Consider the following 18078-nt stretch of genomic DNA (forward strand, 5'->3'; position numbering starts at 1 on the left):
TAAATCTGCTGGTAAAATACTGTTTTTCTCCTCCCACCACTGCATTTTGGTAGGGAAAATGCATTGTTGTAACTTGCTAACTGCAGAGGTTAAGATATAATCATGAGAGTTTCAGTAATACCAGGCATCACTGTTGGATTTCTCTTCCTTACTGACTTAATTTCCCCATGGTCTATACAAGTGATTTATAAAAGGTGCAAATTGCTTTTGTTCCATTTTCATGTATGTATTTAAGTAAGCTAATGAAAACGTGTCTAGAATCATCAGTGTTTAAAGATAAGCCTCGTACTTCATTAAAGCATCTTAAAATCTGAGAACTCTGTTGGCTGCTGAGGTTCCAAAACAAAAGGTCTTTGGCGTGTGTCTGTAGAGTCTACATAACTTCATCTTCAAATCCCACTGTTCACACAAACGTACCGTGGCACACAGCAGCCAGGAGGGGGGGAGGCAGAAGTGTCATTCAGCATTCTCAGGATAACTGCATGGAGCTGTGCAGTGTTTTAGGCAAGGACCCAGGACTTATCATCAGAAAGACAGCGTGCTACGTCAGCCAGAGCTGCTCTTCCTTTCTTGGGCAGAAATACACCTTAAGTGTATGAATGGGTGCAAATAGCTGATAGAAGCAGCACTTCTGCCTGTGAGTTCAAATAACAGTAATTTAACTCGGCAAACTTCACCACGGATAGTTTTCTGTTGTGTAGTTTGTGGGTTATTTTCAGAACAAAACCAGAAAATGTTGTTTTAGAGGACACTGTGATTCAGAGCTTGGAATGAATTAGGACTGGAAGTGTTTGTCAGCTTGGTACTGCAGTGCTCTAACTCAGGCAGGGTGAGATGAAAGCTGACAAAGCACCTGTTAAACAACCTCTGGACAGGTGCCTTGTGGCTGGAAGGACTCTCAACAAACAAAGCAAGCAACAATGTCCCTCAGCACTGGGTGCTGCTGCTGGGCTGGGAGCACATCTGGCCTGCAGCACAGCAGTGGGATGGCAGCAGGCAGAGCTGGGCCTTCTGCTGCAGGCTTAGAGCAGCCCCTGGTGGCCCTGACCGACTTGTGGATCCCTGCAGTTGCTGTGCTTCATTTGCTAAATGCTCAGTGTGGATTTTAGTTTGTCAGATACAAAAGTTCATTCAAACTACGATTTGACGTGCAACTGTTGGAAAATAATTGTTTTTTAGAAGCTTACAGTTGCATCTTGGCTGAAGCAGGGCATGTCTAATTTTTTTTGCTCTTTAGTGGCTGCTTGAATAGGATTTTTGAGGGTCAGAACCACTCCTCCTATGCTGCTTTGAATGCACGTGTTCTGCATTTGCTATCCTCTTACTGATGTTGTTTTGTCCACGTGCACTTGATTCTGCCATCAGCAGAAGCCCACAGCTCTGATCTGTTATTTTTATCACTGCGGATAAGAACCTATGGACTCTAGAGTTTACTTTAGCATTGGGAACTGCCAAATAAGCATCTCAGTTACAGGGATTCACTGTGTGGCTTGCAGCAGGGATGACCTTCGCCGTCTCTTTCTCAGCTGCTGTTTTGTTCAGCCAGAGTGGAGCAGTAGTAAACAAACCACACGGGTTCACGAGGCACTCAGAAGTCCAGCTGCACCATTGAATGGGCCTAAGAATTAATTTGAAACCCGTAGCAATCTCTGTAGTTTTTTAAAGTGTAGGTAAGATTGCAGAAGTTCCTCCTGAAGCAGTTGATAGTGCACCAGTCTTGTGTCCAGTGCCCTTAGTTGTTCTGTGGGAAGGTTTGTTCTGGATTCAATTTCAGATGTCCTTTAAATAAGATCTAAAGTGCTAAGGTAGATTATTTCCACTGAACCCCTCAGTAATTTGAAGTGTGGCTTTGATAGTGACTGCAGGCATTGCATGCACACACAAACCTGCACCCAACGTTGGCAGGAATGTAAGTTGAAGCTAAAGCCTAAGGTCTGAAACAGAGTGTTGATACTCTGATAAAACTATTTAAGTGTCATGCTAGGTAATTACAGAAGTGGGTAAATATTAATTGAAGTGTTCCAGCTTCTCAATAAATATACAGATTTATCAGGTGTGGATTTAAAATACACTGAATTTCTGGAAAACGGACCCGTGCTTCTTGCTTAATTTTTGTTTTTCTTTTCAGGTACCTTATCAACTTCTTGTTAGATGCCACATTAGGAATGCTGTTAATCTATGCAGGTATACGTGCAGTCAGCACCATTGTGGAATGGCAGCAGTGGGAGTCCCTGCGCTTTGGTGAATATGGTAAATGTTTCTCTTTTTGCACTGGAACACTTTCCAAAACAGAATTCCAGGATGTTTCAGCTAACAGTTAGCTGATCTTTAAGCTGTAGCACAGCTGTCATAATAGCTGTTGTAATATTTCACTTGTCACTTACATTCTTGCAAGTTCTGTAACTTGGCGTGCAAAGCCTTTAACAAGTTATAGAATCATGGAATCAGAGAATGGCCTGGATTAAAAAGGAGCACAATGCTCATCCAGTTCCAACCCCCTGCTGTGTGCAAGTCGCCAACCAGCAGCCCAGGCTGCCCAGAGCCACATCCAGCCTGGCCTTGAATGCCTGCAGGGATGGGGCATCCGCAGCCTCCTTGGCAACCTGTTCCAGTGCCTCACCACCCTCTGAGTGAAAAACTTCCTCTTCATATCCAACCTAAACCTCCCCTGTCTCCGTTTAAACCATTCCCCCTTGTCCTGTCACCATCCACTATTTAATGAGTCTCTAAGTGCTAGTGACTTTGGAACAACTGCTTGGATTTCTGTTTTTACTTGCAGTACTGTTTTACTTAGCATTGGCTCATCCCACGGAAAACAGCAGCAAGATAACTGTACTATGAAATGTTTTTAAATAACTGGTAGCCAGAATTATCATTTCCCATAAGAATTTTCACTGCACCAGATGCCATTGCGTAAAGATCAGATTCAGCATCCTGCCAGCACTCTTCAAACGAGCACATATTTTTGTGAGGAGAATGTGCTTGTCCTCATGTAGGGTTTACTTGAACTCCTGCACACAGGGCTTGATGAAAAATGCACAAGTCTTTCTTACTGGCTAAAGGGCAGAGTAGTGAAATTATTTTCATGGGAAGCTGTGGGTTTTGTCTTCTGGTAGTCACAGCAGTCTGCTGACCTGCAGAAGCTGTGGAAGTGCAGGTGCAGAAAAACTTCATGGAGCATGTTCTTGTCATCAGCATTCAATTCTGTTCAATCTGAACTTTTCAGATTGTTTAGGCTGGCTGCCTGGGGATGGAAGTTTTCCTAAGAAAGTATTCAAAGTGGATAACAATAAAAAGTAAATAAGGACTGTGTTCAAGTCCTGTAATAAGTTGGGATTTTTTTTTTTAATTAAATCAAATAACGTTAATTGCTATTTGCTTTTAAAGTTAGAAATTCAGAATAGATGTATGCCCAGCTTATGAGAAATTGTACCACGGTGTGTAGTGGTTATCGTAGAGTGAATGTGCATCTCTTAGGCTGCAGCTTATGACCATTTAAGCTGTTTAAATCTGCACTGCCACAACTCTGTTTATTTTCTTCTTTTTCCCCATGTATCACTGTCTAAATGTTTCCACTCTTTTCCTTGGACTGATGCTCATCTGCCTCTTCTGGGAGCTTAAGCCCAGAACTAAAGCATCTGGGAATTCACTGTGTGTACAAAAGGAACTGGTTTCTGCAGACAAGTCCTCAGACTGGAGTTTTATATTTCTTGTGCTGAGGTTGGCTGGGACTGATCCTTCATTGCCATTTTCAGGTAGCAGATCTAACAAAGTGTAAGTGGTGTAGGAAGTTCAGTAATTCCTTTGTAATTAGCTTTTCTTTCCAGTGACAGATCTTTTTCGTAGTGACATTCCCTGTTGTATGCTCATTAGTATGCTGTTCCTGGCCTTAGCCTGTGTTGTTTATTTTTTATTAAACAGGCTGTGATAAGGACTGGTAAAAAGTGCACTGTATATCTTTGTTTTCATTAGTTGTATGGGAAATGCTTCTAGTATAAAGAGAACTGGGTTACAGATGGAAAGCTACTGGTGGTGACTGGGCAGGAAGGTTAGGCCTTATGCAAGAAGTCAGGAACTGTCTGAGGGTAAGCTGTTTTCTTCTGTTAAGCACCACTGTCATGTCTGAAACCAAATCCCACGTGTTACCATTTCGTTTAAAACTTTTCACCTTGGCTCTGGGAAAACTCTTCTTTTTCATAAGATTCTTAAAAATGAATAAATGAGGTGTTGTGACGACAGGAGACCGAACTGCAGTCACGTTTGGAGGTAAATATGGATCTATGAACGGTGAGGTGTCTGCTCACTGAGGTGTGTTTGGGATTTATGATGTTTCATCTGAAGTACCAAAGAAGGTCTGCTTGAAGACGAGCGTGTTTTCAGTTGGTTTGCAGGCATGGAAAACCAAAGCCCACAAATGAGCAAGTCTCTTCTTTTGACTGAGTGATGTTGTTTGTGTTTTTAGAGCCTAAATAATCGTTTGTCTCAAGCTCGTTCTCACTGTGAGCTCATTTCCCATCTTAGCTCTATTACTTGATCCCTGGTGATTCATTACTTGAGAAGCTGTCATAAAAATAGCTGTTGTCTTGCTGGTTTTAAAAGCCACTCTTTATATGGAGGGTAGTTTTTAAGCATAAATGCCTCAGGAAGAGAATGGATACCAAGGTGCTGTTTATACAGCGTGCTCATTTATGAACCTACTAGCATGGGGCTCCATCAAGGGCTTTGTTGTCAGAATTTTTGCATCTATTAGATCTGTTTTCATATTTCCAGCTTTGTATTTTCAGATTCATTACATCAGCAGCTGGATTTTAATAGAAGCGTGGAATCAGTTAATATATTTGAGTATGTAAAGAGGAGAAAAGCAGCTGTGACCTGTACCAAAAAGAATGTTTCCTGCATTCCCCCTCCCTTCTTGCACGAGGTCGAATCAGCTGCGAGGAGTAGAAAACAGGTGACCAAACTCCCCTGGCTGACAGCGAGCTCTGTTGGCAAATAGATGGCTGCGGTCTCTGCTTCTCACATGGAGAAGCTCAGAAGTTGTTTCTGCTGCATCTTTTCCCCCAAGCCCTTTGCTTATGACTTGCAGAGCAACTTAACACATTTTAGCCTACCTACAGGGTGGATAGATGCTTACTATAAAGCTTTTAAATGTCATTTTGGAGAGATTCTTCAAGTTGGCACTTCTATAAGAAAGTATCTCAAGACGTGGCTATAGTTGTCATTGCTGAGACTTCCAATTTTTTCAGTTTCAGTCTTTCAATCTTAATGTGCTTTAATGTGCTTTTTTTTTTTTTTTTTGTTAACAGGATTTCTGCTGATTAGCAAATGTTCTAAATATGCAAGTTTTACTCGGCAGGTATAAAATCAGAATTTGAGAGGCTGTCAGAGACTTTGGAAATGGAATTAGGGCTTTATGGCTTCAACATTAGCTTTCAACTTTTAGTTTCATAGAGTCAGAAAAACTTTTGAGTTGGAAAGGACCTTTAAAGGTCATCAAGTCCAACTCTCCCGCAATGAACGGTGGTGCTTAACAGAAGACACTGTCAGAGTACGGTTGGCTTTTTGGGCTTTGAGGGCACACTGCTGGCTTATGTCAAGCTGCCATCCACCAGTACCCTCAAGTCTTTTTTGGCATCTATCTTTACGTCCTGCAGCTTGTACAGATAGTGGAGGTTGTCATGACCCACTGCAAGGCCTTATACTTGAATTTTTTTGAACCTCACGATGCTCACCTGGGCTCCCTGCTCGAGCCTGCCTGGGTCTGTCTGCATGCATCCCATCCCTCAGGTGTGCTGACTGCACAGCAAAGCTTGGTGTCATCTGCAAACCTGCTGTGTGTGTGCTTGATCCCACTGCCAGTGTCACTGATGAAGACATTAAAGAGCTGTGGTCCCAGCACAAACCTGGTCAAGCAGGATCTGCCCGTGGTGAAGCCGTGCTGGTTGTCCCATATTACCTCCCTCTGTTCCATGTGCCTTAGCACAGCTTCCAGGAGGATCTGCCCCATCATCTTGCCTTGCACAGAGGTGAGGCTGACAGGTCTCTAGTTCCCATGGTCATCCTTTGTACCCTTCTTAAAAATGGGTCTGATGTTGCCTGTTTTTCAGTTGCTGAGGACTTCACCTCACCGCTGTGACTTTTCAAATATCATCGAGGGTGGCTTGGCAACTAAATCAGCCAATTCCCTCCGAGGTTTGAGTTTATGTACTGAATCTTTGAGTGTACAAATGTCCCACAGATTACTGGAACACTTCCTGGATATGATGTTGCTACAGACTTCTTTTTCACTTGAGTTGAGTAATTTTATAAATTATATTTTAAAATTACAGTTTGAAAGGATCTCCAGAAATAGAATTTTTCTGTATTTTACTTAGTGAAGAAAACGAGAGAATGCAGACAAAAATGTGGAGTATACAATGTCATTGTCAAATTTAACTCAGTCTTCCCATCCCCAGGAGAATGACAGTTGCTCACTTCTGACTTTGTGATGTTTCTGCCTTCAAATTTTATCACTGTTCTTTTCCCTTTACAAAAGAAGCCTTAATTGCAGGACATAGTGGTAGAACTCAAGTGTTTAACTGTTTTTGTCTTGTACTACTGAGTGTTGATCCATTGCCTCTTACTGTAAAGCTTACTTAGAAAATGTCCCTTGTTTTGGACTGTGGTCTGATTTGTTTTTGTTTTTTAATCAGCAAACAGTTAAGTCTCAAGATCATCACCAAGTATTAACATTGAAAGCCTTTCAGAAATGTTCCATAAAAGGAAGTAGCAACTATCCATTATGCATTACAAATACACGAAGGCATCTGAATTTCCATTGCACATTATTCACCCCCAGGCTGACAAGATCTAAGCTGCAGTTGCAGACAGAAGGCAGTTGGGAAGCGTAAGAGGCCAACAACCTCCCCCAGCAAAGCTTCCTTTTGGCTCCCAGTGAAATGCTACCATTCCTCTCTTTTCTCTTTTCTTCTCCATGCATCCACAAAATCTGCCTGTAGTTTTCCTGCTCAGATGTTTGTGTACCATCATTTTTGTCCAGGCAGATAACAGGTTTTCACTCTGCCATGTCCTATTGGGCTGCTGCAGATGCTCAAACCCTTTCAGTTTGAAATGGAAGTGTGATCCTGATGAACGTTTTATTCATTTACATTTTTGATAGTGGCATTTGCACCTGTTGCTGTAATTACCATCGGCTGATTACAAAAGCCAGCTTTGTAGAGAGGAAAGATATATTGAAGGTATTCTATATGTGCTAAATTGGGGTGGAGTGGGGCAGGGGTGGTAGGAACAGCACTTGGGAAGTAGGAGAGGGCACTCCAAAAGGGTGTAACTGTCCTTCTTCTCATACTGTTTTTCTCCAGTGTTTGCTGTGAGGTAAAACCAACTATATGTGTATATTGAACTTTTCTTCTCTCTGGCAGGTGACCCACTGCAATGCAGTGCTTGGATGGGTCAGTGTGCTCTGTACATAATGATTATGACATTTGAGAAGACCATCATCATTATAGTGCTTCTGATACCTCAGTGGAAGGAGGTTTGTATTTTTACTGCATCTTACAGGCAAAAAAAAAATTCAGGGCGCAAGCCATAAATTCTGATTTCTGATGTTCCAGTGTTTGTTGGTTTGACTTATTCTCAAGCATCATAACTGACTGCACTCAGTGCCATTTCATTCTGTAGGATAGGTATGTTCCTGTTCCTTGATTAGGTTTTCTGACATTAATTGCCAGAAATATCCTATCATAGTTTGTTTTTCTTTTATATACACTGCAACATATAAAATTTTATTCTATCTGCTTGTCTGAACACTTCTTTTCTAATTGTTTAACTTATATTTGTAGGTACTTCATTTTCCTTTCTATTGTATTTTAAATTTCCTTTGCATCACCTTCTTCATAGAAGTAAACTGCAGGCTGTTGGTAATTTGCAGTGGTTCAGGGAAGCTGGCTGCTGATGACTGGATTCATTTTGATAGCATCTGTGTAACTTAGCACTGAGAGTGATGTGTGTGGTGCTATAGCACACTAAAACCAGTTAGTCCCTCGTATGTGGGCTAATTGGGGAACTGACTTATCTTACCATGTGTTTTGTACAGCCCTGGTCTGTTTAAATTTCCTTAAGATAAGACTTAAAAACATGTTCCCAAGGAACGTGCAGCTCTTAAATGGTTGAAATTATTTGAAAGCATCTCCTCAGACTTCTGTAAACAAAAATGACAGAGATAAGTTTCTTGCCAACCCCACTCACTTATCTGTGGTGATTTATAAGCTGTCCTAAATACTCTCCTTTTCTACAGAGCTATCCTTTTTTTGTTCACATGAACTGTTTATATAGTTAGCTAGTACATCAGCAGTTGCACTTAGTAATGCAGTTGTGTGCCCATGCTGCCATGATCTGAATTTACTCCTTTTCTTTTCACAGGTAGCTTTATTGAATCCTATAGAGAACCCCCAGTTGGAGCTGGCTATCGTCATGTTGATAGTTCCCTTCTTTGTTAATGTCAGTATAACTTGCATGCTTCAATGAGATGTTTACTTGCATTTTTCTCCCATCTGTTAGTTAAATATCATTAATCCTTAATTAATGTTAATCCTTAAAGCACAGTGTATCTTCGTGTGTTAATTATCTTAATTTTTTTAAAAGGAAAAGTGTTAAAGAGAGGAGAAAATGCCTGGATATGTGGATTGCATATAGCTGAAATGCACACATAACTAAGTAACCAGGCTCAGGAGAGGTATAGAAGTGCTTTGCTGACTTCTTTGGGCTGATGACATGAGTAGATTGAATGTAGAAATGGAATACATAGAGATTGTAAAATGACAATGAAATCTGCTTTAGAAAGCAGTTAGGCTAAGGATAGCTGCAGTGTGAAGTGTCCTGTGTCTGACCACAGCTGTCAGTGACTGGTCAACACAGGAGTGGAGGAGAAGTGCAAATGTGCCATCATCCTTACCAAAGTACACCCTTCCAGCAGTCTGGGAGTAGAGACTAGAGCCAGAAATGGTGTCTTTGCATTTAATAACTGCTGGCAGCTCTTTCTCTCCTTATTTTGCTTAAGCATGGATTTTCTTTGAAATGGGAAGCTTTGTTGCACTAAAATGTCTGCCTAAAGCCACTCAGGTTTCTGCATGAGGAGTTAATGATCACTCTGAACAACAGTTGTTTTTCTTGTTCTCTGCTTCCCTGGAATAAAGTAGATGTGTTCTAGAGAATTTGTGCAGTGTATGATAAGCCATGGAGACGAGTGCTTATGTAAAACTGAACTGTTTGGCCAATTCAGCATTACTGTTAAGTTTTCCTGATTCTGTCTGTGTGTTGACCGAATGAGCTTATGCTACCTGAAGAGAACTGAACTGTCACTTTTCTCCTTCTCTTTACCAGGCATTTATCTTCTGGGTTGTAGATAATTTTCTTATGAAGAAAGGGAAGACAAAAGCTAAACTTGAAGAAAAAGAAGCAGGACAAGATTCAAGAAATGGAAGTAAAGTCCGCTACAGGAGAGCAGCATCACACGAAGAGTCAGAGTCAGAAGTATGTAGAGTTCATTATTGCAATTAATGCAGTATCAGTGCGATTCCTCCCTCACGCCATTGATTTCACTGTAACATTGTGGGATTGGTTTTGATGTTCTTTGCAGGCTTCCTAGTGTTGGCAGTTGAGAAGCAGATAAGAAGATGGTATTGTTACACCACTCATTAGCTGGTTGTTTTCCTTCTGGAGGGCAGGAAGACACAATGTGTACATAAATGTTGCAGATCACAGAATGGCCAGGGTTGAAGGGACCTCAGGGATCACAAATCTCCAACCCCCTGCCACAGGCAGGGCCACCAACCTCCCCATTTCATAGCAGCCCAGGCTGCCCAGGGCCCCATCCAGCCTGGCCTTGAACACCTCCAGGGATGGACGGGGCATCCACAGCCTCTCTGGCAGCTGTTCCAGCACCTCACCACTCTCTCTGTGAAGAACTTCCCCCCTGACATCCAACCTCAATCTTCCCTCCCTCAACTTCAAACCATTTCCCCTTGTCCTGCTGTTATCAACCCTTTCAAAGAGTTGATTTCCCCAGAGTCTGACTATAGTGGAGATTAATAGGTGTGTGTCCTTCTTTGAAACTTGCTTGAGGTTCCAGGTAGGATGTGTGATGTTGCTGGGTAGAACTGACTGTAAATCCAAATTGTGTTCTGGAGTAAGATGCTTTGCAAGTGTAAAGAGCAGGATGAGGAAAGGCTGTGACTTTGTACATTACTCAGAACCTGTGATTTGTTTGTAGATCCTCATCTCAGCAGACGATGAGATGGAGGAATCGGACGTGGAGGAGGACCTGCGTAGACTGACCAACCTGAAGCCCGTTAAGAAGAAGAAGCATCGTTTTGGTCTGCCAGTATGATGCATGCCCTGACCTGTGTCAGCAGGTTTCACGGCAAGAACTTCTCAGTCAGTGGGTTTTAATGTTGCAGTTGCTTCTCACTTTCATACAAACTGACTCCAAAGTAAGGTCTGTCAACACAATGCAGTCAGTTGGAAGACTTGCAGTTCAGTTGCACTACAGACACACTGACCAATTATGCAAGAATGTCTTTTCATCCTATGTGAAAGCAGCATTGTTAAGGAGGAGTTACTGAGGTGATTGTATCTGACATTTCAGAGAAGATAGAGAAAACAACTGCAGTAACCTTTCTTTTATGGTTACTGAATGATGCAGTGTAAGATGTTCTCTAAAAGGCATCCAAACCGAATAAGTTAGAGTGTGTTTTATTACTAAAACTGGCTTTTGCAGCATAATTCCTAGAGCAGAATAGTTTATGGCTACAAGCTGTAACTTGATGTTATTTTTTTAAGTACAAATGTTTACTTGCTACCAGGTACCTATGGAACTAATAGGTGGAACAAAGATTTTTTCCAAGATTCCTCAAATCTATTTGACTATTTTATATTTAAGTTATATTTTCATACGGTTGTATTTAAAGATTCTCTTTGTCAGAAAAAAGGGTGTTGTTCCCTTTTTTTGTGCAGAAAAGGTCAAAAGATTTGTAGTGAAAATCATTTTATCCTTGTGTCCTGGTTTCAGACAAAGGGGTTGCAAAGGGAAAAGCTCTCTGTCACTGCTGAAATCACCAAACATCACTAAAAATGCAGTCCTCAGCGTGATTTCGACCACGTGATTTGGGAATACCTTTGTTTAATAAGAGGTGTTGTTTGCATATTTGACAAATGTGCACTTTAGCATGTAACAGAAATCTGTCATGGTGGGTTACTTCTTTGTGGAATGAGTATCTATGGATGAATTCATTTCCATTTCTAAAGCCTGTTGTATGAATCTCTCATGCAATGCAAGAGGGATGGAACCTTCCTGAGGCTTTTCCTTGCATAGCACCATCCAGGGCCTTGATCTGATTGGAGGACTTGTGCTACAATATTGTGAATAATTCTGTCCCATGCTTATTTTTGTTGAAAAAGCATTGTTCTACGTCATGTGCTTAAAAAATTGGTTTCTTCTGTTTAATTTCCTGTCAGCCTGGTCATCCTTTTGTGTGTAAAAGAAGAGAGGTGTAGTACTGCAGAGCTTCTGCAGTTCTCAGCATATGTCTTCTAGCAATTGACAACGTGTGCTGCTCTAAAACCCTGCAGACATTGTCAGGGACATCTTTTGCTTTGCCTGCGTTCTAAATGGTTGCTTCTGACAGCTTTCCTTGCTGAGCTGAACCTTGTGCAGGACAAGGCGGTGTGTCAGAGGAGTGACAGCAGAGACTAATTGCAAGTCTGTTTTAGTGTTTGGACATCAGAAGTGTTCCAAGCCTTAAACCAAACAGTTTCATCAGGAAACTGCTCAGAACTTTGTAAGATTTTTTACATTTTTTATGAATTTACTAGGTCTTAAAGTGATGTATTATCCAGACCGCTGCCATGTGGTCCTCGGGCCTTAGTAAATACTGAACTGTGCACTCCCTTCCTTCTCACTGTTCCAGCTTTCCTTTTTCCTGCTCGGCTGCTGAGGTGATCACAGCACTCTGAGACTTCAGGGAGCACCTTGGCGTGACTCAAAGGGACATTGTACCAAACCTGACGTTTGCAAGTTTAGTTGAGCCACTGACCTCTGTTACTGTGCACTGAAATGTAATAACTGCAATAAGTTTAAATACTAGTGTTTCTTTTAGACTAAATCTAGAAGCTAATGACAATGGAAGCTCAATTGAGTTTTTCTGAAGTGGAGGATAGGGAAATGGGAAAACGTCCCTCATCAGGGTTGCCTCTGTTTCCGTTTTTTGTTTTGTTGTTCGTTGATTTCATTGACTTGCATCTTCTGATTGTTGTTGGTTGGGCAGGCTCATGTCTCCAGAAGCACAGTACTTCAAGGAATTCATTTGCATCAGCAGAGCAGCCTCGTACAGCTCGCTGTAATAAAGGGATGTGGGAGATGGGGCTGGCTCTCGTCGTAGATGTGTTTATATTTTCAGCATAGGCTTTGTTCAGTTTCAGATGGTGAAATAGAAGTGTGTCACACGTGCTGCACACCACTGCACAGTCATTCCTGTCCTCATCAACTGAGCAGCGCATACAAATTCAACTGTACAAGCTTTCATTTTATCTTCCTTTTCCCTCCTCTAATTACTTAAGTTATTGAAATGATATCTATTTCTAGTCTCATGTTTAGTCTGTGAAATGTCAGTGTGAAATTATGGCCTTAATCATGTAAAATGCTTGTTTTGAGCAGACCTCAAACTCACTGACCAAGTACAAAAGGATAATTAGCACTGCGGAGCAGTTTCTTGAGGGTGGTTTTAGCGAGGGCTGCAGATGCCTAACTTTTCATGTCCTAAGTGCTTAAATGTGGCTTGGTTTGAGATTCCGATATGCCTAGCAAGAGGAAACAGTAAAGCACTATGAGCCAAAGAGACAGAAGTCAAGCGTTGTAAGGCAGTAATGGAAGGAGGGTGTCTTCAGAGGGAGAAAAACAGCTCTAACTTTCTCTGCTAAGACAGGGTTCTTGTTCACAACCTTGGCCAAATCCTCAAGCCTGGCTTTCTGCTGGTTGTTTCACATTATCACACGAGAAAGAAACAAAAAATGTACAATTGGCAGTTCTCCTCTTCCGGAGATGAAAGTCAGAGTTGTAGTTGTAGGTATGAGATGGCGTGCTCCTGTCTGAAGAGCTCCTGTGCAGGGGAAGGATTTGCCCAGCGCTGCGCTGCATCGTGCTGCTCATTGGCATGGACTGCAGGCCAGCTGCAGTGAGCGTTTCATCGAGAGTTGATCCAATCATAATAATATCACATGATGGCAGCACTTGTGTTTGTCCTCAGATTGGCACTCTGAGTTCACTCCTGGTAAATGCAGTTCATGACAGCTCATAGCGAAGTTCAATTCAGGCTGTGCTTGAAAACATGTGATTGTTTAATGAAAATAAGCTGTGTACTATATGCCAAAGTAAGAAAAGGGATTGTAACTTACCGAGAAAGTGGTATTGGTGGAGATGAGATTTACCAGTGTAGGTCAGCCTGGATGTATTAACTGTTCCTGGTTCTGACCTGCGACACATCTGCACGGATTTATAACGCCGGTGTTGTCTACTACTTGGTTTTCAATTTCTGGCTTTAACACATTCAGGTCCCCTTATCTTACTTTCAGTAGGAGAACGCTGTATGTTCATGTTGCTCACTAAAATGTACTTTTAGCTTTTCTTCAGGGAAAACTCAGAAATTGAGTTGCAAATTAGAGCAATGCAAAGTGATCCCTGCCCGCGGGGAGCAAGGAGCGGCTCTGAGGGAGCCGAGCATCACAAGGGATCTCTGCCACTGTGCTTGACCGACCCACGTTTGCAACTTTGCTGTGCTTTTGCAGGAGAAAGCGGTAATGGAAGAGAATAAATTCAGCCACATCAAGTCAAAGTAGGTCTTACAGCATCGGGGTGCAAACTTTTTATGTATTTAAAGTTTCCAGTTCAATTACTGAAAATAACTACTATAGTTTTACAAAGTAAAACTGCAGTATCTTTAAAAAAGGGACTCTTTTGTAGGTGTTTCTGTCTTTGCGTGAGTATCTGCCTCAAACTGAATGTTGGGTTTGTTTGTAAGTAAAGTCAGAGCAGAGCCTGCGTGAGCAAAACAAACAGCTGTATTCTGCTGCCCTCTGTCTGGACCACATTGTTAATCAGTAGTGTTACCTTAAACTTCTAAGGGTATCTTATGTAATTGCATTGTATAACAGTTTACAATAAAGTTGACTTATTACAGATTTGTACACTCGTTCTGTGCTCATTCTTTGTAAAAGTGAGCCTGTCTCAATGTTCGTAACCCTCTGTATTCACAAATGGAAGGTTGAGCCCTGACTGCATCCTGAGAGATGCAGAACGCACACCCAAAGACCTCTGGGATGCAGAGCTTGGTTAATGTGCTTTTCCACCCAGCTCACTGTCACAGCCCACCTTCTGCTCTTTGAACGAAGTCACACCTGTTGGTCATCAGGACACAAAAATATGTAAACTGAGAAATGTCTGGGTTTACCTCCAGCATCCTGTCCCTGCAGGGGCAGGGATGTTTGCTGAGAAGCCTTGCCGTACTGCAGAACTCCCTGGTCTTACTTGTGAGCCAGGGACTGCATGGGGACATCTGCTTCCAGAGCCCAGCAGCCTCCTGTCACCACCTCAGGAGCAACGTCATCCTGCTCCCTTGGTAGCTGCTACACAAAGCAGAGTGAGATGGGGAGGGGGAAGCAGTGCTGGTTCTCTTCTGGCTGAAGAAGGCAATGCTCCTGCAGTCTGTGCAGTGCAGGGTTGTCTGTGGTTACTGAAGGGTTCTGCAGCAAGCACGTGCGTGTCTCTACACCCAGTAAAATGAGTGTAGCCCATGCTTGCTTCACAACCACCACCCCTATTGTGGGGGCATAATGATGCTGTCTTACTCTTCAGGGGCCTTCTTCCCCAGTTGGAGCATCTGCCATCCGTTTCCTAGAGCGCTGGGGGAGCAGGGAGTGCTAGCAAGAAGGAGAGCTGCAGCCCTGTGAAGCTGTGACGTGAACCAGAAAACTTCGACACCCTTGTGCTCAAACAGCAGAAATCGTGGTACTGATGAGCTGCTGCTGCTGCTTTCACCACTTCTCTCTCGGTGGAAGCAGCTTGGTTCAGTTTGTTGGGCTGGGCCTGCACAGTGTCAATCCTTTGTTACTCCTCTCCTGTGTTTGTGCATTACTTTCATTGCTTATCGCTTACTGCACCCAGGCAGCCCTGTCCCCATACTGCATCCTTACAGGGAACTCAAGGAGCCATCTTCTGCCTGGCAGCCCACCAGGGGTGTGCACGGGTTCCTGGAGGAGAAATCAAGTCTGCAGCAAGAGCTGTGACTTCTGGAGGGCCAGGTGTGCACATTCACTACACTCACTGTGGTCATCGCCTTCTTTTCACCACCTCTTAGGAAAGGAGTTTTGCACACCTTGGTTACAGAGAAAGGAGGATAAGCTGCAATAAACTGACTGGACTTTAATGCTCCTTGTATTCAGAAATCCTCGGGACCTCGACCAGGTGAGTGAGGCTCCTACTTGGAAAGGCAGCACAGGTTGGTTTAAGCTGAGCTTTCTTGTGAGGAAAAATTGGCCCCACTCCGTAAGAAGAAATGGTTGTGATTTTGCTTCAGCTTTGGTTTAGAAAATGTGCCATTGAGTCAAAGAGAGAGGATCTGCCTGGGCTGTGCTGGGACACACTGGAGAGCATCGGGCTGTGCTGCCTACGCTGATGGGAACCTCAGCTTTCTCCTGGGGGAAAAACAGTACTTTGCCTGGAGCGAGTGATTTTCCTTCCCACCGTTATCATAGCGTTATTGCACAGAAACTTTTCTTCCAGTTTACTAAAATGCAGCTTCCAAACACAAATTCAGCATAAGGAAAGGTTGGGTGTGTGACATCCATAGTGCTGCCTGACACTCCAGCCACTGCTGCACAGTTGCACAGAGGAAGGTGCATTGGGCAGAGCTGCATGGGCAGAGCTGCAGTGGCAGTCAGTGGGTGCACGGAGATGTGGGGAGGGCTGGGGAGGTTTGTACTGCCGTCCTGTTCTGGTGGGCACTGCTGGGAGGAGCGCCTGGCCTGCCTCTCCAGAGCTGGCTCCAGCCCTGGTGCTTGCTACTTGTGGGTTGTGGTCATGGAAGCCAATTTTTTGTGTGATGCAAAGAATGCCAAAAAAAAAAAAATTTTACAAAAATCAAGAGACAACTCCCCTGGCCTAAGGGTCTCTTTCTTTGTATTTGGTTAAAAAATCGTTTAGGAAATGAATCTGAGAAGCTTTGGAGAAAGTTTTGTATTAGTCAGAGAGAAGAGCACTGAGCCCATCCCTGTGCACACCATGGGGAGCTGCTGAACACTGCTGGAAGCAGGGAGGGGTTTTGCTCTCCGGTGTGTGAGAGCTGCTGTCAGAGCAAGCTCAGCAGCACTCCCGTCAGGGTAAAGCTGAATCTGACCTCACAAACTGCAAAACTGAGTTTTTTTTACCCCCAAACAATCACAACCATTTCTTCCTATGGAGAGGGGTCCAGTGCTTCCCACGCAAGAGAGATTCAGGGCATCATGTTATGCTTTTGATGCTAGGTTTATATAAATTTCACAGAGAGCTTATTTCCCTGTGCAGGGAAAGAACAGCTGGCCTCCCTTCCCATCGAGAGAATTCAAAGTTTGTGTCTGTAACCAAGTCTTGCCTTTTAAAGTTCATTCAGTCAGATCCCGGCGGCCCCCCTGCAGGGCAGCCCCCCTCCCACCCCAGCTGTCCGCTCCCATCACAGCCGCGCTGCGAGCCCTGCAGTCACAGCCAGGAATAACCCCGCGCAGCCTGAATCATCCGGGCACTGCTTTGGGAAGGTGACCCCACCCCTGACCTCACGCTGGATGCTCTATATAAGTCTGGGAGAACAACGTGTTTTGCACGGCGCTGCGTTTAAGCACAGCTGGGCGGCAGGGATCGGAGCCGCGGGAGCTGCAGTTATGTCGCAGGTACGGGGCACGGCTGGGAGGCTGGCAGCGGTCAGAGCTCACAGCACAGCTTGGCAGCGAGCAGAGCAGCTCTGGTTGTGCAGTGAACGCTGTGCTCTGCGCTGATTGTTTGCTTACGGTGAAGTGGTGAAACAGGCTCTGCTCGTAGAGCTTGCTCACTGAGTTTTATGGAGTGGTCACTGTGTGGCAAAGGAAAGCAGCTGCCTTCTGTATGCTTAATTAGTTGGCTCAGTATATTCTGTTGTACTGCAAGCGCTCACGTTTCTGTAGGAAGGGAAAGGAATTTTCACTGCTCTGGTCTGGGATGTTGTCCTGACAGATCTCTGCTTTTCTAACACGTTTTCTCAGACAATTATCTGAAGCTTTGACAGTAGTTTGGAAGGATGTGTCTGCTCTAAGGTGCGCTGCCGTGTAAAGCAATGCCTAACGTGTGAGCGTGCAAGAAAAGAAGAGGCAGAGGACATGGGAAGGGCAGCAGGGCACAGTCCCTCAGCCACACAGAGTAGCTCAGTTCTCCTGTTGACTTTACTGCAAAGAAAAAGTCTTGAAAGCAGTGCCCACACCTTCCAGCACAGCACTCACAGCTTCACTGCTGCTGGCAGCGATGGGCGCAGCTCTGCACCAACAGGACTGGGGCTCAGCGCTGCGGCTCGTGGCCACCTCGCTGTGCAGCACCGTCGTGCTTTAGCTGCAGGACAGCTAACCCACAGCAACTGCTCTGGTGGAAAACCAAGCCCTGATCGCAGCAAGCAAGTTTTACTTTAAAACTGGATGGAGTTCAGCTCTCTGTTAGTGACTCGGCGTGTCTCCAGCGCTCCTCTCCCTGTCCCAGGAAAACCTCTGGGAGGCAGCCTCACAGTTTTCAGCCCTTGCTAACAGCAGGCAAAGCACCTTAGCAGGTTTCATATGGCTGTTAACAAAACGCGATATTTCTTCCCCTTTCCGTATGGGCACCAGCACAGCTCTGTGCTCACTTCACATGGATGACCCCAACCAGTTCCCATAGCAGATGGCCGTGGAGGTGGTTTTGGTTCACAGCTCACCAGCCCAAACCCGCTGTGAATTTGGAAGGATTTGCTCTCAGCTCAGTCTTTCTTTGGGTACTCG

At 43.9% G+C, this 18078-nt stretch overlaps 1 protein-coding gene across 1 annotated transcript in view; it reads left to right on the forward strand.

The window, feature by feature from the left end:
* The window catches only part of STIMATE (STIM activating enhancer), a 29200-nt gene extending 14962 nt beyond the window's left edge, over positions 1–14238 (forward strand). The window contains exons 4-8 of the mRNA XM_052678426.1: positions 2129–2250; positions 7422–7534; positions 8422–8499; positions 9382–9531; positions 10271–14238. Coding sequence (XP_052534386.1) covers positions 2129–2250; positions 7422–7534; positions 8422–8499; positions 9382–9531; positions 10271–10387 — 580 coding nt within the window. The 3' untranslated portion in view covers positions 10388–14238. The remainder of the gene's footprint in view (positions 1–2128; positions 2251–7421; positions 7535–8421; positions 8500–9381; positions 9532–10270) is intronic.
* Positions 14239–18078: the final 3840 nt, after the last annotated feature.

This window comes from Tympanuchus pallidicinctus, unplaced genomic scaffold (assembly GCF_026119805.1).
Source record: "Tympanuchus pallidicinctus isolate F22 unplaced genomic scaffold, pur_lepc_1.0 scaffold17, whole genome shotgun sequence".
Classification (NCBI taxonomy): domain Eukaryota; kingdom Metazoa; phylum Chordata; class Aves; order Galliformes; family Phasianidae; genus Tympanuchus; species Tympanuchus pallidicinctus.